Source organism: Podarcis cretensis, assembly GCF_951804945.1.
Source record: "Podarcis cretensis genome assembly, chromosome: 3".
NCBI lineage: Eukaryota > Metazoa > Chordata > Lepidosauria > Squamata > Lacertidae > Podarcis > Podarcis cretensis.
In genome coordinates this window covers 113,946,728-113,972,298 of record NC_137172.1, presented here as the reverse complement: position 1 = coordinate 113,972,298, position 25,571 = coordinate 113,946,728, and the positions used below count along the sequence as shown (strand labels likewise).

The following is a 25,571-nucleotide window of genomic DNA, read 5'->3' as shown; positions in this document are numbered from 1 at the left end:
GGGAAGGAAAATGAACCTCGTTTATAAATAAATTTGCAATCTAGTACACATGGGACTGGAACCCCATCTTGAAAGTGCCTTTAAGTCAAGTTCAGCTTTAACAAAGCTCCCTTCTTCAAGGGCTTGTGCTGTGCATCCCTGGTAGAATCTTGTTGCAATAAACTTTAACTTTTGAATCTGAGAAGTACAGCAACTCCTTCGCACCCACCTTTGTTTCACGAAATGACTGAAAGAGAACCATTTCCATTGACCTTCAAAGCTACAGAGAAAATAGATTGCATATTCAACAGCAGCACCAATTTAAAGGTACACAGCAAAGTCTGCAGTGTAGACATATTGGTCCTAGGTTTTCCACCTGGCATCTTCAGGGCACAAGAAAACAAACTCACTTCAAGTGTGCAATTGAGGCTTTGTAAGTAGAGCAGATTGTTTTAGAGTTACTAGGGAAAACGACATTGTGATAATCAAGACACTCTCATCAATAGAACTAAATGCTATCTACATCACAATACATTTTGGTCAGCATCAACTGGGAACCTGAAGGATGGAATATTAATATATAGAAATGATGTGATGTTTTTAACACCATTAAATTACATGGACACAGGACATGTAATAAATAATTTTTATATAGCGAGTAAGGAAATAAACAGTAACATTTTTAGCATATATATTTTTGCATAAAAATTATGTCAAACTAAACTAACTGTTTCGACTAAACAATCAGAAGCACAAAAATAAGATTGCCTTTATTCAGAATGATTTGCTTTAAACTTGAGATTCATTTGCTTGGCCCAATACCAATTAATCCCTCTATTTACTGAAAACTTGGCATCCATGCAAGTTAAAACCCTGATGCGACCCTTTGGACCGTAGTGCATTTATTTATACATAGTAGTTTATGTGACCATCGGTTTCAACACTTCATTTTTGCACATGTTGAAAAAGGGTACTTCAATAGCATCCTTTGGGATATCTGTGTCCTAAACTAACTTAAGCAATTCTTCATAACACCCCCTACTCCATATCTGCATCCCTACAGCAAACTTTCTAGGATAAACCAGCAGAGTTGGAAAACCTGATCAACAGAGTTCTAAAGTGCCAATTCCATATCTAATACTGCAACATGAGGATGAATTCCTAAGTATGGCAGTGACAAATATACAGTGGTACCTTGGTTCTCAAACGCCTTGGTTCCCAAACGCCAAAACCCCTGAAGTGCTCCGGTATTCGGATGTGTTTCAGAAGCCGAACATCCAAAGCAGCTGTCGGCTATTGTTTCCAGGGCACTGGCACCAATCAGAAGCTGTGCCTTGGTTTTCGGACATTTCAGAAGTCAAACGGATTTCCAGAACGGATTAAGTCTGGCACTTTTGTTTTTGCTATTTATTTTGTGTTTTTGAGGCTTTTTCGGTTAATTTGTTTTTGTGACTGTGTGGAACCCAGTTCAGCTACTGATTGACTGATTGTGTGACTGTGGAAATGGATAAAAGCCCCCCATCCAAACAATGACTATCATCAGTACAGGTAAGGAGAATTTTTTTTTTTCTCATCTACAATGCTGTCTTATTTATTTTATAGTACAGTACATTGATTATTGCTTTCATTTTATGGATCAATAGTCTCGTTGGATAGCAAAATTCATGTTAAATTGCTCTTTTAGGGGTTGCTTTTAAAAGTCTGGAACAGATTAATCCGTTTTGCATTACTTTCTATGGGAAAGCACACCTTGGTTTTGGAATGCTTGGGTTTTGGAACAGACTTCTGGAATGGATTAAGTTTGAGAACAAAGGTAACACAGAATTGATGATTGTCTTGTTAAGAGACCATGATAATTTCATTCCAAACCAGTTTACTTGGAACCAAGTCTTACTGAAGTCAACAGAGTTTACCTCCAATTATGAATGCTTAGAATTGCAAACTTGGTGTACTTTCTCCTGATAGTGCCTAACAAAAAATGCCAGTATTGTATTGTGTTTTTAGGAAAACTACACTTGTGCATGAAGTGACCTTCTGAAACATGAAAATGCTATTAAATAATAAAATGCTGCACATACATTATTAGTTGAGATTGTAATTATGACAGACTTTACCTGTAACAATGCAACAACAGTCAATTAGCTATGGTCTAGCTGTCTTTCATGGGAACATGGAGAGGTCAACTTCTAATGCTTTAATCCTTTTCTCATGTACCTGAAAAATAAGCTTGGCCACACGGCTAAGGCATTGTGCTAGGATGGTTTCAGAATCAAATCAAGAAGCGTGACCATGTTATTTCTTTTGCTACTTTAATTGCATGAAAAGTGCACTTGGTGCACAACTGAACCATTCCCAGGACCTTTAAATTTAGGCTTCTCAATTACACATCATTTTAATTGGTCCTGTTAAGCTTTTTGGGTCGCATCATCTCAGACTATCAATATTTTTGCTATACGTTAAATGTGCACATTAAAGCAATTCTAGCAATTTACCCAGCACCTAGTAGTTTTAAAACTTAATGCATTTTATGCCCTTGAGTCGATCTGGCTTATGTTCAGGACAACTTGGATCTGAGCAATGCTGTCAAGATACAACTAGAATTTTGACCTCAGCATATTTTGAACTGACACAGCACAGGGTTTCTGAAGATGCCATAGCTTAATACACACATGGTTGGCCTTTGGAACTCAAGATGGGCTGGGCTTCAAATCTCATCATCCCTGAGGCTGTGCTGGCTACAAGTAATAGTTCTGGTCTGACCAACACAGCAAGGAGGTCCACATGTTCCCCGCTCCTGATTTAGTGCAACGAAGGACTTTAATTCAAGGTGCTCTATTGGCAAGAGCCACAGGATGGGCATTGTGACACTATGTATGCTTGTTACTGTTAGTTGAAACCTACCATTTGAAACCTACTGTTAGTTAGTTAGTTGAAAACTACTGTTAGGTGAAACCTAGAGAGGTAGTTAACCTGTGGACCGCCATACGTTGCCTGGAGTCCAACTCCCATCAGCTCCTATAGGTAAGATGGGAGTTGTACAGTGGTGCCTCGCAAGACGAAAAGAATCCGTTCCGCGAGTCTCTTCCATTGACGGCTTAGCGGATTAGCACTATTAGCGGTTTAGTGGCTTTTAGTGGCTTTTAGCAGCTTATCGGCTTAGCGGATAAGCGGCTTAGAAAAAGGGGGGGGGGAGGAAAAAAAAAACCACAGGAACTCGCAAGACATTTTCGTCTTGCGAAGCAAGCCCATAGGAAATTCGTTTTACGAAGCACCTCCAAAACGGAAAACTCTTTCGTCTAGCGAGTTTTCCATCTTGCGAGGCATTCGTCTTGCGGGGCACCACTGTAGTCCAACAATATCCTGAGAGCCACAGGTTAGCCACCCTTGGCGTAACAGAATGATCTCTTGCCATGTCAGCTGATCATATCCAGCAATTAGCTGCCCTTCATTCTCTGCTCTGCATTCCTTATTCTCTTAGCCTAGCCATCCAATTATGCTGCCAGTAAATTGCTTTTGTTTCACCCTGTAAGCTTAATTCACTCCAATACATTGCAGAGAGCATTTAGGTAGGGTGACAACCGTCACTGCTATACTGAAGCTATATTTACACAGCTATACTACACTGATCAATATATGGGATGTATGAAGTCAGTAAACATTCTTAAACACTTAGAAACAAACCGCCGTTCGTTAAAAAAATCAACTGAAACCATTACGGATATTTCTTTCAGACAGCATTATGTTTAAGCAGTTGCTGCAATCTAAACCTTTTAAAATCAAATGAGTATTTTGGTCATCAGGAATAAGTGATCATCTGCAAGTCACTTCAGGTATCATCCATTCTTTTAAACTAAGCAATGTTTTTTTAATTCTGAATCTTCCTTGTGCTGGAATGCATTTTAGGTATCAACATGATCAAAGCCACATTGAGTAACCTGGAGAGCCTCATATATGGTCAGAGAACTAGGAAGCGAGTTCACCTTACAGACAAGTGTTTGGGCAACCCATATGGAAGCCTGATACACTAACAACAAGAAACAGATAGTGCATAGTTTTAAAATGCTTTTTCGAGACAAGTCAGCACATCCAAAATAAAATTTGTAGGTTTATAAACTTACACTATTTGTTGCACTGGGAGCTGTGCTGTTTCCATGTTGCAGATGTACACCAGGCAACTGCAAGTAACGTATTTTTCTGTGTATAACATGCCCCCTGTTTTGGGGGGCTCAAAATTAAGAAAATGGGGGGAGATTGACAAGAGTTGTAGAGTTGTTGAGCTTTTGGGGGGGGGATTGCCCACAGTTGTTGAGCTTTTTTGCGGTGAGGTTGCCGAAAAACCCCCACCCGACTCAAAAACAATTAAAATCAAAAGCGATGCAAAAGCCGCCAATCGCCCACCCAATTGACGCAGGGGCAGCCAATCGACAACAGCCCTTGACACACCCACAAATCAATCGCCCAATAGCTGCTGACAATCTCCTGCTCGCGACTGCAACCAATCGCCCATCCCCCCTCTGCACTATCTGTGTATAAGACAACCCCAATTTTTTAACATAATTTCTTAATACAAAATCCTCGTCTTATACAGAGAAAAATACGGTAAGCACCTCCGATGTGTTCTTATATGCAATCTATGCATTTAGCCACTTCAAAAATAACGGTGCACTGCATGTATATGCAAGTGAATTCTTCACTGATAATAATGGAAGCTGCCTTATATCTAACAAGGAACTACTATAGGGTTTTTACAGAAAGTTTTGAATTCCATGGCTGACTAGCTTGTGCCAACAAAGACCAAAGCATGCCTTAGATTAACTAAAATCTGTAAGCACATAATACTGAAACACAAAAATTATATCTGTGTGCAGTGTGCCTTGCCTATGTCATCCTAGCCAAAAGTTAACGCCTCTCATCGACACCACCCCTGCACCTAGTACAAAATCAAAGTTACGTGATTGTCATGGCTTCAATCTGAACATTAAAAATGTATCTTCCAGAAATTACTGGCCCTAAAGACAATGACAGCAAGCAGCCTTCCGACACAAAGCATGGATTTAACTGTAACAGTTTACAGGTCAAGTGTTTGGCTTCAGCTGCAATCAAGGATGGTCCCCGATGCTTCTTTGGTCCAGATAAAAGTACATACACAGCTAATTGCACTATAGTCCATCAGCCTCCACCTGGTTTTTACGTTGCCTTAGAGAGCTTTGCTCCACTTTGTCAGATGCATGGTGCTCAGAGTCATTTTCAGTCTCAGATCCTTCAACTGCAGAGTCCTCCGAAGAGTTTCCCTGAGACTCATCTTCCTCATCTTCTCCATCAGACAAACCTTTTTCTGCAACTGGTTCTTCAGCTATATGCTCTGCTGTCTCCTGTTGCTCCTCTGTTTTATCATCACTGCGGTCCACCAAGTCTGTTGGCAGGAAGAATTGAGAAAAAAAAACTGATATACATTATGTTAAAGTTGCTGTTAAACTTAAAATCTTCAACAGCCTCCATCTGGTGGCTCTCCTATATTCTGTCATTCTTCTTATGCTTGCTGTGAAGAAGCAGACCACACGTGCCATGTATTTGCTAATGGAATTACATGTTAACTGCATCACCTTGCAAATTGGCATTACCTAAAAGGGCCAGACCACTACCCTTCTAATATCTCTCCCACACGCAGATACTCATTCACACGCTCAATGCAAGTTATTCATCCTCCTTTGCAAGTGGAAATGCTTTAAGTCCCTGATTTTGCCTGTTCCTCTTCTACCAGCCATCCAGTTGAAAATAAGGCTGCAGTCTTCAGCAAACCTATTTGGCAATACATTCCTTTGGTAGCATTCTTTATGGATCACAGTTGACATTACAATACAGTGGTACTTCGGGTTACATACGCTTCAGGTTACATACGCATCAGGTTACAGACTCCGCTAACCCAGAAATAGTACCTCGGGTTAAGAACTTTGCTTGAGGATGAGAACAGAAATCGTGCTCCAGTGGCTAGAGGTGCTTCAGGTTAAGAACAGTTTCAGGTTAAGTACGGACCTCAGAAACGAATTAAGTACTTAACCTGAGGTACCACTGTAATGTCTTTTTAAAATGCAGATTATTAATGTGCCACAGATCTTGAATATCCCAATTGCCCAAACAAACTATTTACCTTCAACTCCACTTAATTTTTATAAATGCACACACTTCTTCATACTTGGTTAGGAAGACCCATTACACATTTCCAGTGTCACCAGCCCAACAGCTACTCTCATGCTGCTTAAAGTACTTGAAAAACATTGCACCTATCTATTTCCAATTTGGAAAAGGACTCATCTCTTCAAAGGCGCAGTATCATTTGCTTAGTATAATTAACTGGTATCCCACAATTCAAATACAATTCAAACTTTCATATCAAAAACTGGCCATGTCAACTCCTTTAACACTTGCATACAGAAATCTGATGACTATTGGAAACAGAATGTCTTGTTTTCTTTTTTTTTTAAATAATATTTATTACCTTTTCAAACAATTTAAACACTACAAAAAATAAAAACCATACAATGCAATACAAAAAAAAACTACATTACACTAACAAAACACTAACATTAAACTAACAAAACAAAACAAACACAATTTAAAACACATCAAATAATTTCAACATCTTATCTTTCATTCACTTATTTCCGCGACCTCCTCACACCTCCCTTTTTGTATTCCACTTCTATTAATTTTTTCAGCAATTCCTTTCCATCTTCCTCTATTTTTAGTCCTATAATTATCTTAACACATTCTAACCTTATTTTCCCTTTAATACTCTATTAATCTATTTATCATTAATTCCTTATAACATTTCTACTAAAGCCATATAACTTCATTCCAACATTTTCCTAGCATTCATTAATTTTACAGTATTTCCGTAAATAATCCAGAATGTCTAGTTTTCAAACCAAACTTTACATAAACAGCTGAAAACATTACATTTTAGGTTATCTGCCTTTCATTAATGATGCAGTTTGCATCGCAAAATTGTACACTGAGCTTAGTTTTTTATTACATACTTACCAGAATCTTCCAATTCGGACTTAGGTGGGAAAATGCAGTCTGTAAGTAAAACCAGTATCTGAAGGAAAGGAAAAAGTATTACAAAGGCAACCCACAAGCTCTCCAACCAGAACCAGGTTTCTTCATGTCTGAACGCTATTCTTTAAGAAGTTGTTGGGGTTTTACCATTCACCTGTATCTCAGTGCTACATATCCACAGAGGTGCAATGGCTGTATCTTTAGCACACTTGTAATTTAATTTTATAAGGGACGCAGGTGGCGCTGTGAGTTAAACCACAGAGCCTAGGACTTGCCGATCAGAAGGTCAGCGGTTCGAATCCCCACAACGGGGTGAGCTCCCGTTGCTCGGTCCCTGCTCTTGCCAACCAAGCAGTTCAAAAGCACATCAAAGTCAAGTAGATAAATAGGTACCGCTTCAGCGGGAAGGTAAACGGTGTTTCCATGCGCTGCTCTGGTTTCTCCAGAAGCGGCTTAGTAATGCTGGTCACATGACCTGTAAGCTGTATGCCGGCTCCCTTGGCCAATAAAGCGAGATGAGTGCCGCAACCCCAAAGTTGGCTACGACTGGACCTAATGGTCATGGGTCCCTTTACCTTTAATTTAATTTTATTCAGCTGCTGGGGGAAACCATGAGCACAACTGACAATTATGCACATTATACTGCGCTGTTGCTTGTCCTTATGAGCATGACATTTTCAACTGCATACAGATTGGCATGCTCTGTTTGAACCAACTTCCATCAAATTGCCGGTGTTACAAGAATGAGCCATGATGAGCCCTAGGCTCACATGACCTCCACCCTTTTGCATGCAACGGGAGGTGATCTAAAGCGTTCCCCTTAAATTGTTCCCTTTTTAGCTGGGTTTTAACAACTCCAGGTGCATAAGCAAAAATTAGATACAAACCAAGCTTACCCAAATCCCCACATATTAAAAATGCAAAAGGTCTACTAATTTTAGCCTTCATGCACCTTACTTCTGCAACAGCAGAAGAACATTAACATTTGTGAAAGCATTTTATGGTATCCTCGTCTAGAGAGGAAAAGTGGGGGTTTTACAGGAATGAAGCAACATAACATTAAATCAGGTACGTATGACAAGGACCACAGGAAATAAGGAGAAAAGATTCATAGTAAGTGGAATGACTTATTCTAATGTGCAACTCACAAATCAATTCCTGCAGACTACTCACACAGTTGAGAACCCTGAGTTCAGGGGTCTAAATTGTGTAGAAAAAGTTTCCACAGGCAGAGAAGGCTGTCTCCTTCCAACTTCGCCCTCAACCTCATGGAAGATGGCAGGCAAAGTTAAAGTAAAAAGGTAAAGGACCCCTGGACGGTTAAGTCTAGCCCAGGTTTCCTCAACCTCAGCCTTCCAGATGTTTTCAGCCTACAACTCCCATGACCCCTAGCTAGCAGGATCAGTGGCCAGGGATAATGGGAATTGTAGTCTCAAAACATCTGGAGGGCCGAGGCTGAGGAAGCCTGGTCTAGCCAAAGGCGACTATGGAGTTGTGGCGCTTGTCTCGCTTTCAGGCCAAGGGAGCCAGCATTGACAGCTTTCCGGGACATGTGGCCAGCATGACTAAACCACTTCTGGCGCAACGGAACACCATGACAGAAACCAGAGCGCATGGAAACGCCGTTTACCTTCCCGCCGCAGTAGTACCTATTTATCTACTTGCAATGGCGTGCTTTCGAACTGCTAGATTGACAGGAACTGAGACAGAGCAACAGGAGCTCACCCCATCGTGGGGATTCGAACCGCCAACCTTCTGATCGGCGAGCCCAAGAGGCTCAGTGGTCTAGAACACAGCGCCACCCACGTCCCTGATAAGATGGCAGACAGAACAATGCAGATGGTATGGCCTCCGTGTGTTTGTCCCTTGCTCGCGTGTAGCGTTTAGAGGCAAGCATCTGACTGGCATCAAGAGCAAACTGTCCTAGGGAGTTTCTAAGCAGGAATGTGGCAGTACAGTCAATCCTAGTGGGGCACCAATCAACTCTTCAGGGCTGTCAGCAAGCCCTACTCGCCAAGGAACAATGAGGAGTGCACGCTCTTTACTGTTCCTTTGCAGCCACATCTTTTGTTGCCCCACCCAATGTCACATATGACTTCAGGTGTGGGGCAGGTGGGCCTGGCTTAGGAGAAATGGCCTCATGGGCCAAACTGATCCCCGCTGTACCCAACTTGGCCTGCAAGCTGGAGGGTGCCCAAGCCCGCCTTGAACTATCTCCTGAAAGGCTACTCTTTGCTTTAAAATGGTAGGCTGAATAATTTGCAATACTATGCATGCTTATTTGGGAGATAGTCTGACTCGTTTTTTAGGGGGGAAACGAACACAGGATTCAGTTGTTAGATGTCAATTTAAGGTGTTCTAGCCTGGATTTTGCCCATTTTGTTTCAGGGACAGCACATGGGAAAAGTGTGTCAAAACTGTCTCAAGCCTATATCTGTGCTTGTTCTTCTGGCATTTCTTGTGACATGGACCAAGTGCATGGAATCAGCCTTTCTCTTACTCGCCTAATGCATTGAGGATATCTTCTTCCTCTCTAGTAAAGTGTCAGTATTCTAAACCTCATGTATCTTATTATTCTTATTTGAATGGTAGGATGGAAGGTGAACCTTAACACTGAAAAATCACAAATGGCTAAGCCCACTACAAACTTCTAGGCTGATGTGACTGCTGTATTATCTACAGTAAAGACTGCCTACAATTCTGTTTAATAATATATATATATAAATCTTACCAAGCCCAGGATTAGACCAATCAATAAAGTGGCCAATATGAAGACTGCATAAGAACCCCAAACGTGAATTCCAAGAGTGACTGTTAAGTAGTTGTGGATTTGCTATAAAAGGAGACAAACAAACAGCTTAAAATAAAAGCGGGATTTTAGTACCGGACATGACATTCAGACAAATCAATTGATTGTCTTTACTTTCAAAAAAATCCTTAGTCACTAACCAAAAGAGAAAACAAATTCTTGCTAGTCTGAAGCAGTTTCAAATGAGTTGCACACAGTCTGAACATCCATCGAAAACTAATATTTGCTAGGATGACTGCAAAGCAATGTCATTTTGGTATTTCTGTGATGAAAAGCCTATATACTTTGCACCAGAAGACAGAGTGGAAAACCAGTTATTTTAGACCAGAAATACAAATTGGGACTCAGATTATATGCAAATCTATTCTTTTTTTCTTCTGGGTCTTTAGTCTTTTGTCTCCCTAACAAGGCTTTTTGATTTTTTAAGTAATCCCTGAGGACTTCATTCCCCCCAATTCATCATTAACAATTAATATTAATCAATATCAAGCTGACCATCTCCATCCTGAGAAACAATCTGAAGTAGCAATTCATGTGGTTATAGAACACATTTGTAGAATTCCACGTTCTCTCTAACTTAAAGCGGTTTAAATGGTCAAAAATGCTATCTCACAGACACCAGGAAACAGAATAGTATCAATATAGCTGGTGTTAGTATTCATCATCTCACTCAATATACAAATGTGCAGCTTATAGATAAAATGCTTCCTTACACCTCACCTGTTGTACTATGGTCCAGCCGTTCAATACCAACTGGAAAACAAGCTGATCTAAACCCTGAAATTGCATGCAAGCGCCATCACAGTTACAATTTGCCAGAAAATTAATCTGACCGTAGGCAGGCCAGAATGATGTAATGATAGATTTCTCTGGATGAACACCCTCTCAGAAAGCAGTGACAAGCTCTGCACTTATTATAATTATAATTTCATGCCATGCAATTTTGCCTTCGGGCCTGTCTAAAATGTCACATGGTTTATATTCCACAGATAAGAATAGAAACCATACATATTTACTGATATTTCCCATATTACGTTTTGGATGGATGGCAAGACTTTTTTCACAAAAACAGCTATCTATCACAAGTAAGTCATCTGAACAAGCATTTCTGCTTGCAGGGGCAGGGAGAATTATGACCATGTTTTCCGTTACAACTTTAATAGTACAAAGAATTCTAAATTTAAACTCCAGGAGGCAGTGGAAAACAGGAGTGCCTGGCGTGCTCTGATTCATGGGGTCACGAAGAGTCGGACACGAGTAAACAACTAAACAACAACGACATGCAGTAAAACACACATTGTGTGTGGAAGTACAGTTAGCAGGTCTAGCAAAACCATGCAGTCCAAGTCCATGCTGCTCAGATATAAATTTTACTATTGTTATCATACAGACTTAACACATCTCTGCTGCCCAGGCTTTAAGGACGGCTCACATTAGCAGACAACCTGTGCTGAAACCTACTTGTGTAACAAGACTTCCCTTTATTCTCCCAAATCTGTGGAGGAGTTACAAGGGCGGGGCTGGAAGGAGAGGACAGGAGAGGAAAGGCATTTTTTCCCCACTCATGGATTGACATAACTGGCTATACCCACATTTTTTAACTTACCGTATTTTTCTGTGTATAACACACCCCCATATATAAGACACCCCCCATTTTGGGGGAATCAAAATTAAGAAAATAGGGGGAGATTGCCCCCATGTATAAGACAACCCCCCCTTCTAAACATTTTTTTTTTAGTTAAAAGAAAACCTAGTCATACACAGAAAAGTATGGTAAATAATAAAACCTAAGCTACTCTATCTGGATGGACAGCTGCTGTGTTAATTTGCATGGTTTATTTTCTATTTTTTTGCAGCATTGTCATCAACAACAACATCAAGACCCCAGTATTCCTTTCTCAGAGCGCAACATGATAAAATGCAATACAGCATTAATATATATATATATATAGCAAGCAACTCAACTAACAGCTAAAACAGCAAAAGATAAACAATAGTCTCTGCAGTAAATTCTTGTCTACATTATCTACCAAGAGCCTGGAAAAACAGGCATGCCTTTAATTTCCACCTAAAACCTAACTATGTCAGGACTAGCCATGTCTCCACGTGATTGTTTCTTACAGCACTGTTAGCCTCCCTGGGAACATAAACTTACACTGAAGGTCATGATATAAATTATGAAAATAAATAAATGCAGTTTGGTAAAAAATTAAAGCCAGCTACAAACTAGTTAATGTCACTGCACACTGTAATTATCAGAGTGGAAATTGTACTCCTTGCTTTTTTTAAAAAACGCCTCTTGCAGCATATTCTGGTGACTAGGATTTAAGCATGCAATATGGTAAATATGAGTCCTTTCCAAGGGTTTGCTTGTGACAGCCTCATAAATTTCCCATTCCAACAGCTAGTGTTCAATTACTAGAGTACAGAAGTTCTGATATGATAACCCACCACCGTTTTGAAATTTACTATATAGCTGAAATAAAGTAAATTAGCCAACAGCGTATGAACTGAGTTCTGAAAAGTACAAAGGCTTCTCCATGGGATACAGAGCTAACCTCACATTTCATTAGCATTAAGTATGGGGTTATACCATTAGTTCCATGACAATGCCATTGACAATGCATTGTGCAAGCTACTTATGATATAGAATTAATTGGGGAACATTTACTCACCCTGATCCATGCAGATAAATGAAAGAGTCCTGCCATTCCATGCATCCTAATAAAGAACAAATATCTAGTTTATACCAATGTCAATGGATAAAGCACGACAAATTAAGTATTCTTGCATGTTCTATGTCACATCCTTCTTGATCTGCACTAATCTTTGACCATCTGCACCATAATTTAACAGTGTAGTAGGGGATAATGACAGAAATTATGTGTTTTAACCATTATAAGAGCTAGGTCCCCTTCGTGGATCACTGCCTTGCCATGGCAAAGGGGCTTGAATAACTCAGAGAAGCTATGAACTATGCCGAGCAGGGCACCCAAGATGGACAGGTCATAGTGGAGAGTTTTGACCAAACGTGATCCACCTGGAGCAGGAACCGGCAAGCCACTCCAGTATCCCTGCCAAGAAAACTCCATGGACAAAAACAAGAGGTATATAAAAGTTATGATGCTGGAAGATGAGCCCCTCAGGTTCATCTTCTTTTCTTGGGAGAAAAGCAATGGCAAACCTAGACAGCATCTTAAAAAGCAGAGGACATCACCTTGCCAACAAAGGTCCGAATAGTTAAAGCTATGGTTTTCCCAGTAGTGACGTATGGAAGTGAAAGCTGGACCATAAAGAAGGCTGATCACCGAAGAAATTGATGCTTTTGAATTATGGTGCTGGAGGAGACTTTTGAGAGTCCCATGGACTGCAAGAAGATCAAACCTATCCATTCTTAAGGAAATCAGCCCTGAGTGCTCACTGGAAGGACAGATCCTGAAGCTGAGGCTCCAATACTTGGGCCACCTCATGAGAAGAGAAGACTCCCTGGAAAAGACCCTGATGTTAGGAAAGATGGAGGGCACAAGGAGAAGGGGACGACAGAGGACGAGATGGCTGGATAGTGTTCTCGAAGCTACCAGCATGAGTTTGAGCAAACTGCGGGAGGCAGTGGAAGACAGGAGTGCCTGGCATGCTCTGGTCCATGGGGTCACGAAGAGTTGGACACGATTAAACGACTAAACAACAACAAGAGCTAGGTGATGTGCTCTGAAGACAAGAACAAGTCATTTGACTGTATGTAATAGTTCATAGATCACTGTAGAAGGTTCTTACCTTCCTATGACAGTTTCGCGCAAAGAGTTAAACAGATTTTCACAGAGAAGCGGCTGGTTTCTCAGCTCTTACATAAAAACTGCAAAAACCGTGCCTCATTATTCTATTGTGCTTCATATTTTACCATTACCATTTTATCACCATATTTTATCCTCATTGGGTCTCACTACTCAATATTAATACACTTAAAGGTAAAGGTAAAGGTACCCCTGCCCGTACGGGCCAGTCTTGACAGACTCTGGGGTTGTCCGCCCATCTCACTTAAGAGGCCAGGGGCCAGCGCTGTCCGGAGACACTTCCGGGTCATGTGGCCAGCGTGACATCGCTGCTCTGGCGAGCCAGAGCCGCACACGGAAACGCCGTTTACCTTCCCGCTAGTAAGCGGTCCCTATTTATCTACTTGCACCCGGAGGTGCTTTCGAACTGCTAGGTTGGCAGGCGCTGGGACCGAGCAGCGGGAGCGCACCCCGCCGCAGGGATTCGAACCGCCGACCTTTCGATCGGCAAGCCCTAGGCGCTGAGGCTTTAACCCACAGCGCCACCTGCGTCCCCATTAATACACTTAAAGGTAGTAAAAGAATTTTGGGAAATGATATATAATGAATTGGAAAAAAAATTAAAATTACTTTTTTCTAAGAAACCTGAAGGCTTTCTTTTAGGAATTCTAGGTGCCAAAATCCCAATGGAGCAGAAAAGATTATGTATGCGACCACGGCTGCGCGGATGTTATTGGCCCAGAGATGGAAAGAAGATAAAGTCCTGGCTACATAAAATGGCAGATGGATTATGCCGAAAAGGCAAAAATGACTGGAAGAATCAGAAATCAGGAAGACCAAAATTTTAATAAGGAATGGGGGAAATTATAATTTATCTTAAATACCATTGTAAGTTAAAATTGTAAGTAGGAGTGGAATAACACTCGTAGTTTAATGGTGAATTTTAGATATAATGGAGATGTAAAAGATTTGGATTATAATAAAAGATGCAGGAGGAAATGATTAACAATAGGACCCACAAAGGGGAGGAGGGAAGTCCAGGAGATTCTTTGACATCTTGTTTTTATGATGTATGTTGGATATCTGATTGTAAAACCTTAATTTGAAAAACCAAATGAATAAATTTATTAAAAATAATATTAATACACTTAGTTGCTACAAGCACGTGGCTACTGTCCAAGCAGCAAGTGAACATTCAAATCACTCATTCCATGACATCTAGAACAATTACCTGTTTTCTGATGTCACAAGTGTGGCACATTCCCTATCAGTGAGTGGTAGCCAATGATATGGGCTGGGGAAATACTCACCACAGAAAGTCACCCTAAATGTTAAGGAGCTAGAACATGGGTAGGCAGACTAAGGCCTGGGAGCCAGATCCGGCCCATTTGCCTTCTAAATCTGGCCCGCGGACGGTCCGGGAATCAGCATGTTTTTACATGAGTAGAATGTGTCCTTTTATTTAAAATGCATCTCTGGGTTATTTGTGGGGCTACCTGGTGTTTTTACATGAGTATAGTGTGTCCTTTTATTTAAAATGCATCTCTGGCTTATTTGTGGGGCTGCCTGGTGTTTTTACATGAGTATAATATGTCCTTTTATTTAAAATGCATCTCTGGGTTATTTGTGGGGCATAGGAATTCGTTTATTTTTTCCCCTTCAAAATATAGTCCGGCCCCCCACAAAGTCTGAGGGGCAGTGGACCGGCCCCCTGCTGAAAAAGTTTGCTGACCCCCGATTTAAACCATGGGTAGGCAAACTAAGGCCTGGGGGCCGGATCCAGCCCAATCGCCTTCTAAATCCGGCCTGTGGACGGTCTGGGAATCAGCATGTTTTTACATGCATAGAATGTGTCCTTTTATTTAAAATGCATCTCTGGGTTATTTATGGAACATAGGAATTTGTTCATTCCCCTCCAAAAAATATATAGTCCGGCCCCCCACAAGGTCTGAGGGACAGTGGACCAGCCCCCTGCTGAAATAGTTTGCTGACCCCTGAGCTGGAATAATTAAAGCTAGTTTTCAACTCCCCCCCCCCCGCCTGCAAAAATATATAAAGATGCAATTTCAACAAGACAAGGTACTGTAACGCAATTACGTAATAGATGAGGGGGACTTCCATCCAGCCACAGGTTCTACAGCTTCCCACTTTCTCTCCAGGATATAGGCTTCTAAGTCCTCCAGCGTCCTCAAGCCACGGTATCTTCGAAACACTCCATCCTTTGCGCTGAAATCAAAAATAGGTAATTGTATAAAACCAAAACACACAGAAGGAGCTATGGTTACCCCCCTTCCACACATGGAAAGGAATCTTGCTGCGGTCAATCAAAGGCCAACAACCACATCTTGGGGGCCCCTCTCACTGCCCATGTAAACCAACAAATGTACAGAAGAAAACCTACCCAAATGATGCTGACATAAAAACCTCACATATATAGCAAGTTGGAAAAACGAAGGGAAAAAAATAGTGTGCAAGTTTATCACCCCTCTCTCCCCCTACCTCTGTATATCATATTGTCTTACAATGAAAGTAACCAAAATACTTTATAATCTGATAAAAAGAGAGAGAGAGATTGCATGTTCTTTTGTAGTTCATGAAAATCTTTCATAAAAATCATTTTTTTAAGAAGGAGGAGGAGGAACTATTGTGTTGATGCATCTGCAGTGTTAATAGAAGTTGCTGCAGGGAGAATCATTTGTGGTCCCTCACTGTAGCACAGTGAATTCAGTGTTGCTCCATCTTAGTTACTTTATTTAAAGGGATTCCTGTTTTATCTGCGCCAGAACTGTGGAGAGAACAGTGCACCTTTGAGCCTGAAAAACCTTTAATTCCAACACACTCAGAGCCTCAGCTATAGTTCCACTGAGGAAATAATAATAATAATAATAATAATACAGTGGTGCCTTGCAAGACGAAAAGAATCCGTTCCGCGAGTCTCTTCATCTAGCGGTTTTTTTGTCTTGCGAAGCAAGCCCATTGATGGCTTAGCGGATTAGCGCTATTAGCGGTTTAGCGGCTTTTAGCGGCTTAGCGGATAAGCGGCTTAGAAAAAGGGGGGGGGGAACCCGCAGGAACTCGCAAGACATTATCGTCTTGCGAAGCAAGCCCATAGGAAATTTGTTTTGCGAAGCACCTCCAAAATGGAAAACTCTTTCGTCTAGCGAGTTTTCCGTCTTGCGAGGCATTCGTCTTGCGGGGCACCACTGTAATAATAATAATAATAATAATAATAATAATAATAATAATTTATACCTCAACCTCCCCGGCCAAGACCGGGCTCAGGGCGGCTAACACTGAATATAAATACAGTAAAAACATTAAAAATAAAAGAACTTATTAAAATATAAGTTAGAATACAGTTTAAAATGCAGCTTAAAATGCAGCCTTGTTTTAGTGGTAGCCTATAGATCAAAGCCATAAGGGGAGAAAACGTCAAATATTCACCGGGGCCGACTATCCATGCTGGTCCTACATGGTCAGCAAAAAGAGCCGAGGGAAAATTTTTATACAAATCCCATAATAGGGGTTCCATCCAAAAAAATAAAATAAAAAATGAGAGGGGGGGTTAGACTGAGTCCAGCCCAGAGGCCAGGCGGAACAGCTCCATCTTGAAGGCCCTGCAGAAAGGTGTCAAATCACACAGGGCCCTGATCTCCTGCGGTAGGGCGTTCCACCAGGCCGGGGCCAGAGCTGAAAAGGCCCTGGCCCTGGTTGAGGCCAATCTAACCTCCTTGGGGCTCAGGACTTCCAAAGTATTATTTATGGACCTTAACGTCATCCACAGGGCATACCAGGAGACAGTTGCTACATTCTCCAGAACACCAACAGTTGGCCCACGTTTTTCCATGACCTCTGTTGTTCTGCTTATCCTAACAATATCATAGCCCCCGAAAACTGGTACAGACAGGTACTGTCTTCCAATAGCAAACGGTTGCCATTGTCAGACAAATGAAATGAGGTACTTACTGGTAAATCGTGGGGAGTGTCGTAACAAAGAAGCGACCACTTACGCCTAAGGAGGTAAAAAAGTATTTTCAGTAGTTTCCCCCCAGGACACAGTCGTATAACAAACCTAATTAATTAATTAATTAATTAATTCCTGATGGATAGCCTTCGGACTATAATGCAACTTAAATAGAAAACTGTCTTTAGAAAGATTTTTCCTCCAAAAGCATTTTATTTTAAAAATTCAATTTAAATAATAATAAAAAAATCTGGTTATCAACCAGCATATGATAGATTTGTATGGGCCAACTTAAAGCAGGCCATACAGATTGCTATTAAACTGAGCGACAGCAATTGCCTTCCAAAGGAGGGGTGGAACTATAGCTGCAGCTACTGCACAACTGGCTTTATCTCTACAACAAAAAGAACAACAAATCTTATAAACAAACGAAACAAAAAACTAATAGCCATTAGTGACATGCAGTGGTGGAATGGCTGAAAATGTTAATCACCATCACCAAGGGAGGAGCAACAAGTGAAGTTGGAGCATGAATAACCAATCACTGAATTAAATGCAAAGATGTTATCAGTATGTGTTTTTGTGAGCTACCTGCAGCAGCATGTATGGTTAAGGCAAAAGACACGCACACCCAGCAAGAACTTTTCCTAATCAAAACTCTTTTAGCTTCTCTTGAAATTCATACTGATATTTTTGCCCAAGCCTCAAAGCCTCACTTACAATTAGGTGACAACTCCTACTCTTCAGATTCAATTATTTCCTCATTTTAATGGATAATTTTAAAGATGTCCTCCAGCAAAACTCTGAACATCCTTTAGTTAGCATGCATAAAAGCACTGCTAACTTTAAGTGAGCAGATGAGCAGTAGCACAACTCAGGTCAAGGGTAGAAAATTTACATAAAGGGTTCCCAGACCTCTTGCCATCTGGGGCAAATTGAATACATCAAAGAACACCGTGTTCCAGCTCATCCAGCCAAACGCTCAAGTCAACTTGTAGTTAAGTTATCATATTCCCACAATAGCAGCAATGTTCCAGTACAGAGTTAAAATATGTCTAGTTAACAATGTATGCCGTAGTACAGAGTTGGAGACCTGGCGGCTTCCCCCAACCGAAAAATGCTTATGTCCACACGAAAAATGCTTATGTCCCTGCAGAGATGGCAGTACCGAATCAGCGGCACATGCCCTCCTGGCGTGCACTCTTTACAAAGACCTGAGGAACAAGATTACCACCCCTCTTTTATTGTCCATTCTGGGTCGCCCAACTACTGCCACAGTGTCCTTTCTCCTGGCAAATCAAGAGGAACAGATGACAGCAAAGGTTGCAATGTTTTTAGCTGGAGCAATCAGAATAAGGTCCACTATTTGACAGCTGATTCAGGACTCTAAACTGTGTTTTATAAAATCGACTTTTATTTTGTTCATTCATTCATTCAATCTGCCCCACGTATGACAAAAAAAAAAGCAGCTTTGGTTTGGGGGAAATACCCTCCCAGGCTAGATGGGAACCCTGCAGCCAGAGGTTTGCCACACCTGCTGAAGAAGTAATGTCTAGAATTTGAAAGGAAATGCTGGATTTTCAGTTCCATAAATTAACAATGCATAAGGAATACCCTATTGAAAACAAGCATGTAAATATATTTGTATTAAAGTTCCCCACTAAAAAGAGAATTTTGGCTTACCTGGTTCTTGAGTGACATCCACCTTGCCCACGCTGAGTTCATGGTCTTTGCTGTTTTCTGCAAAAGCCTCCCATGCCGATTCCATCTCCTGACAAGCGGGACACCAAGGGGCATAGCTAAGGAAAGTGACAACATGATTTAGTGATTGCACACATTTCCATATCTGGAAAGTCTGCAAGGTATCACCAATGGGAAATTCCCTGAGGAATATCAGTCACAGGCAGAGAACAATTTAGGCACGTCCAATGTGTGTGCTACATCACACCAAACCCGGAAGTGACCCGAAAACATCACAAAAATGCCACAAAACGAGGTGGAGTGGGGTGTTTCAAATATACACAATCTCACTTAAACACACAGTGCTTTGGAACATAACCCCCGTGTAAATTTGGAGCTGCCTGTATATTTCTGCCACATTACTCCATACGAGGTTACTGTCATGTTTGCTGCCTTTAAAAGTAATCCTAAGACTTCCACCTGGCACAAAATGCTTTCTGGCACTAGAAGCAAGAAAGCAAGCAACTCCAGTCTTGTATCACCTGAATGGATTGCCCGTTTGTTTCCTGACCTGTTTCAAAGCCTTGGTGTTTGCCTTTAATGGCTTTAGACCAGGCCACCTCAGAAATATTCCCATATGAACCTGGCTGGCCTTTTAGGCTCAGCTGTGGTGTCCATTCATATAAGACTGGCACAAAGGGGGGCAATGTGTGACCCTCCAGCTGTTGCTGGACCAGATCTCCTGTCATCACTGACCATTGGCCAGGCTGGGGATGATGGGAATCGAGTCTAACAACATCCAGAGGTTCCCCAGCCTGAAAAACGAGATCCAGCAGGCAGGCATAAGAACAGGGCCATCTCACTGGTGGCTGCAAGACTGCAAATCTCCCTCTTGATGAATATACACTTGGAGCCCTATTAGCCGATCTTCAGACTATTAGCAGCTGCCTCTCACATATCAAAAGCTATCTATTGGATTTTTAAAACTAAGTTGCTGTATTCTAATTGTTTCCATTGCGGCTGAATCTAGTGTACATAACAGAATGATAGTTAAAATTCTTGTTTTGGTGTCTTTTTATCTTTTAATGTAAGCCACTTTGCCTTGACAGAAGAAACATATATGGTAAGCAAACTACACAAGCTAAACTAAACAAACAGAAACATAACTTTCTCTGCCTTCTTCCTCTACATACACTCCCCATGCAGTTCTTGCAATTACCAGAAAATAAAGGACGGGAAATTTATTTCTAGGCCATTGTATCGGCATCCAAGACAACAAACTATTTCTATGATGATTACCCAGAGCATGGGCTCTCTTCCAGACCCAAAATGTCAACACTCATTTCAGACGCTATTATTATTATTATTATTATTAGTTTCTACTGATTTATTGGTTTGTTTGTTGCTTGTATAGGATATTTTGTTTTTCAATGTTTGATGTTTATATAGCATGTATCTGGGGCCAAGTGGGCTGCTGGGTGACGTGAGCACAACCAAATCCTCATATGCTCAGTAATGTGCAGTTGGATGATACATGATGGGCTGCTGGTTGGGTAAGGTGAAACAAGACCTGGGAAATAAATGTATGAGACAGCATGCATGCTCTCAGCTACACATTGCCAGAATATAGATCAGTGGCATCCACATACACACCTGCAACATGCTTTGCTGCAGACGTACATGCTGTGTGCTCTAGCAAGGAGGGTTTCTATTTTGAAGTAAACTATTGAGAAAGTGTGTGAGAACACACGCTTATGAATTGCTCCAGTCTCGCCTGGATTGACCTTCAACCATAGTTACCATTGCGTATCAACAGCAGCAACAGTGATTTGGTAGGAGTACCATTGTGGGAGGCAAGCTGAACTAGCAAATTCATGTCTTTTAGACTGTAACCCTGAATGCTGAGAATGTCTTTGTTACTGATCTTTGAGAACCCTTTTGGCCAAAGAGCTTGGCAAATATTCCTTTGAATGAAAAAGAATTTGATAATTGTGTGCTACCAATTTTAACCTAACAACTTAAGGATATTAATGTTGCACTGAAAATTTTATGCCTCACCATTTTGCGATTCTTCCTTTACATTCGTTGAATTAGACAGTTCCCACCTCCAAATTCCTCTTCTTCAGTGTATATCCCACCAAAATTGCTAACATCTGAAGCTCCCTACCCATGCAGAAAGTGTCAGGATAATATGCTGCTGGACAGAGGCCAATGTTAATGTCCCCTTAAGGCCAACTATTCTGTTATAATATAATAAAATAAATAATTAAAGAACATGCCTGTCAATATCCTCTTTGTCCACAAAGTAAACTAACATGAGATCAAGTTTACCAAAGGATTTACTGCTATTTAATAGCAGCGTTTGTGTTGCACACACTTTCTAGGAACTGTCCATTTAGGAATAAAGACAAATTTAGAGGACAACTGCAGCAAACTTTGGATTCCAAACTACAGCCACTTTCAGTGCCTTAAAAACTGTTATACAAAAATATAACTCTGGGCAGTCTAACTAGATTCAGTTCATAGATCCTGATCCAAGCAGGAAAACCGCAAAGGGGCCATACCTTCTCTATACTCATAAAACACATTTCTTCAGATGTGGTTGTCATTTCTTTGCTAGAAAACAGCTAAGTTCTTGAACGAGCAGCTTCTCACACAATATTTTTTGCTTTTAAACTGTAGTGGATCCCTCTCTTGAATTGCTATTACAGTGGTACCTCAGGTTAAATACGCTTCAGGTTACATACACTTCAGGTTACAGACTCCGCTAACCCAGAAATAGTGCTTCAGGTTAAGAACTTTGCTTCAGGATGAGAACAGAAATCGTGCTCCGGCGGCGCTGCGGCAGCAGGAGGCCCCATTAGCTAAAGTGGTGCTTCAGGTTAAGAACAGTTTCAGGTTAAGAATTGACCTCTGGAATGAATTAAGTACTTAACCCGAGGTACCACTGAATTCAAATTATCTTTTTTTTTAAAAAAATCAAAAAATCAACTGGAGCTGTAAGCAGATTGTCAGTCTTCCAGTTTCTAACAAGTGGTTTTACAACACTTCAGCAGTTTCCATACAAATTAGATTCCATCCTATGAAGGCCCAAAATGTGCAAAAGGAATTTGTGCTTGAGTTAACAGCTGCCATGTTAACAAACATCCTCTAGAAAATGTGTATGCAAATGGTTCAGGTGAAACATTTTTTAACCTGTCTATTGCTCTCTTTTTATTTTTTAAAAAAGTTATCTATGCCTGCATGGCCTAAACTAAGACAGCCTTCTCTGTCCCAGTCAGATGCATGAAATGACCAGTTATAGCACAGATCGCTTAAAGCAATCTCGGCCATAAATTCAGAAAGTAAGTGGCCATTTGCAGATCCGCCGTTCTTCCTCCGTCTAACCTTTAATCTGCAATACAGAGATATAGTTATTTACTTTACAAAGTTGGCAGAATGACTACAGAAACTCTACATACAGTTACACCCTAAATGCAAAGAAAGAGAGAGAGAATTTGGAGATCAATGTTTTCTACTCACAGTAGCAGAGGCAGAATATGCCTCTGAATACTCATGACTGGGAAGCATATGGGGGTTGCTGTTTCCTTCATGTCTAGGGGTTTCCCATAAGCAGCTGGGTGTCACAGTGGGAAACAGGGATGCTAGGTTAGCTGGACCTTTGGCCCAACTTAACAGGGCTCTTCTGTAAATGCCTAAAAAGGTGTCTCCTTTTTCAATATGCCTCCAACCAGCCTACCTAGGCAAGAGAAAAGCTGTGCCGCATTATTAGGTAGCTAAGAAGCTATGGGAGACGTGCGTGGTGCTGTGGTCTAAACCACAGAGCTTAGGACTTGCTGCTCAGAAGGTCAGCAGTTCGAATCCCCGTGACGGGGTGAGCTCCTGTTGCTCAGTCCTAGTTCCTGCCAACCTAGCAGTTCGAAAGCATGTCAAAGTGCAAGTAGATAAATAGGTACTGCTCCAGTCGGAAGGTAAATGGTGTTTCTGTGCGCTGCTCTGGTTTGCCAGAAGCAGATTAGTCATGCTGGCCACGCTGTACGCCGGCTCTCTCGGCCAATAAAGCGAGATGAGCGCCACAACCCCAGAGTCGTCCATGACTGGACCCAACTGTCAGGGGTCCCTTTACCTTTAAGAAGCTAAGGGGGGCATTTGACATCCTTATAATTAAAAAAAAGGCATGGGCGTACACATCTCTAAATGCCATGAAGATTCATAGGCAGGACCGGCCTAATACATTGGGCACCTGAGACGATCGATCCCCACAAAAAGAGCACCCTCCCCAACAGGGAAGAAGGAGCGAGTGAAGATTTACACAGGCAGGATGGTGAGAATGATATTGGGAATGGCTGTCCCTGTGGATGCTACTGTCTTGAGGCCATCACCTCACCTGGCCTCCTGAGTGGGCCAGCCCTGAGATGGGAGCATAGGTAAGAAACGCAAGCCATCCCACCAGGTGAGAGTGATGTTGCCTGATAATCAGTGACCGGCAAACAGAACAAGACCGACAATGCACCATAAAAAAACCCCAGAAGAAGAGTAGGATGTGAGGAACATTTGAGGGAGTTAGTTGTGTTTAACCTGGAAAAGAGGAGTCTGAGGTGAGATAGGATAGCCATCTTCTAGTATCTAAAGGGCTGTCACATAGAGGATGCAGCAAGTTTGCTTTCTCCTGCTCTAGAAGCTAGGGCCCGAACCCATGGATTTACAAGAACGGAGATTCCGACTCAACATCAGGAATAATTTTCTGACGGTAAACACTGTTCGACGTAGAAAGGACGCCTCTAAGAATTCTAGAACTGTAGAACTGGAAGGGATGCAAAAGAATCACATAGCCCAGCAATGTCCAACCGGTTGACCGCGATCAACAGGTAGCTCCCCGAGTGATCTTGGTCGATTGTGGTATCCTAATCCACTGCGGGATTAAAAGCCCCACCCCCTCACTCTGTCCCCATGAAGCGTCAATAGGGTGATCTGTTTTAGTTTGCTGCTGACGATAGTTGGCTCCCCCCCCCAAAAAAAAAGCTCAAAATCCTCCCCTTCCATCTCCCCACCCCATGCACACTCCTCCTCCCTCCAGTGACAACGGGTAGATCACTGCCTTTTTTATATATACAGTACTGGGAGTAGATTGCAGTCTCTTGGGAGTTGGACATGTCTGATCTAGCCCAACCCTCTGCAATGCAAGAATATGTAGCTGTCCCATACAGTGGTACCTCAGGTTAAATACTTAATTCGTTCCAGAGGTCTGTTCTTAACCTGAAACTGTTCTTAACCTGAAGCACCACTTTAGCTAATGGGGCCTCCTGCTGCTGCCGCACTGCCGGAGCACGATTTCTGTTCTCATCCTGAAGCAAAGTTCTTAACCTGAAGCACTATTTCTGGGTTAGCGGAGTCTGTAACCTGAAGCGTATGTAACCCGAGGTATCACTGCACAGGGATCAGAACCTTCAACCTTGCCATTATTAGCACCACGCTTCAACCCACTGAGCTATCCAGGCTGACTTGTAGGGACGGATTCCAGTTTTCTTGTTTTAATCCCCAGCATCAAAACAAGAAAACTATGAACCTTTGTGCCTCGCACCCCCCCCCCCCACACACACACCACTTAAAAGGAAATGACCTTAACTGTATTGTAGAAGACAATCAGAAAGTCTGAATCAACTCCATCAGAAGGGTCTGGTATGGTTTTGAATCACCTTAGGGCCGGCACCTTAAGAGCCCTGCAGGGCAGGGGAGCGGGCTGGACTAGATGACCCGCTGGGGTCCCTCCCCTTTCTCCAGGTATAAATTTAATCAATGTTTAAAAAAATGTACCCCGTGAAGCCCAAAGGAACCAGAGGGAGGGAGCCTCCAAACCCACCGACTGCCACCCACCAGGGTCCAGCTTCCTCCATTTAGATCCTGAGCAATTCTGAAACCAGCCTGCTTAGTGGTGTCCCCGCCCCGCCCTTCCTGGGAGCTTTGGACTACAACTCCCAGCAGACCCGGAGGGCCGCGCTCGCGCAGGGGCCGCCGGGAGTCGTAGTCCGAGAGCCCCCGGAGAGCCGCAAGCGACTCACAATTGGACCATCCACTGGCCCTGCAGCAGGAGGCTCCAGTTGGACCCGCTCAGCTCCCTCACTGGCCGCCCCGCCGCGCCGGGGTCCTGCGAAGCCGAGGCGACGGCGGCGACGGCGGCCGCCAACGCCACCAAGACCGGAGCGGCCGCCGCCGCCGCCGCTCTCCTTCCCGCCGTCTTGTCCCAGCCTGAGCGGCTGCGGCGAAAGCAGAATAACTGAGGGAAAGCCGCCGCCATCTTGGGAGGAATCAA

At 42.2% G+C, this 25,571-nt stretch overlaps 1 protein-coding gene across 1 annotated transcript; it reads right to left on the bottom strand.

Annotated features, from left to right (window-relative positions):
* Nucleotides 1-611: 611 nt before the first annotated feature.
* Nucleotides 612-25,571, bottom strand: TMX4 (thioredoxin related transmembrane protein 4). The gene is made up of 10 exons (XM_079970034.1): nt 25,321-25,571; nt 19,265-19,380; nt 17,584-17,629; nt 15,715-15,843; nt 12,523-12,568; nt 9,770-9,871; nt 7,021-7,078; nt 3,362-5,392; nt 2,933-2,949; nt 612-2,890 (listed from the first exon to the last, which is right to left on the bottom strand). The coding sequence occupies exons 1-8, from the start codon at nt 25,554-25,556 to the stop codon at nt 5,139-5,141; spliced, it is 987 nt and encodes a 328-aa protein (XP_079826160.1). The 5' UTR covers nt 25,557-25,571; the 3' UTR covers nt 612-2,890; nt 2,933-2,949; nt 3,362-5,138.

Coding starts and splice junctions, on each gene's coding strand:
- TMX4 (XM_079970034.1), bottom strand. CDS start 25,556: ATGGCGGCGGCTTTCCCTCAGTTATTCTGCTTTCGCCGCAGCCGCTCA. Junction 7,079..9,769: donor TTGGTCTAATCCTGGGCTTG/GTAAGATTTATA, acceptor CCTTTCCTTCAG/ATACTGGTTTTACTTACAGA. Junction 5,393..7,020: donor GTCCGAATTGGAAGATTCTG/GTAAGTATGTAA, acceptor TCCTGCCAACAG/ACTTGGTGGACCGCAGTGAT.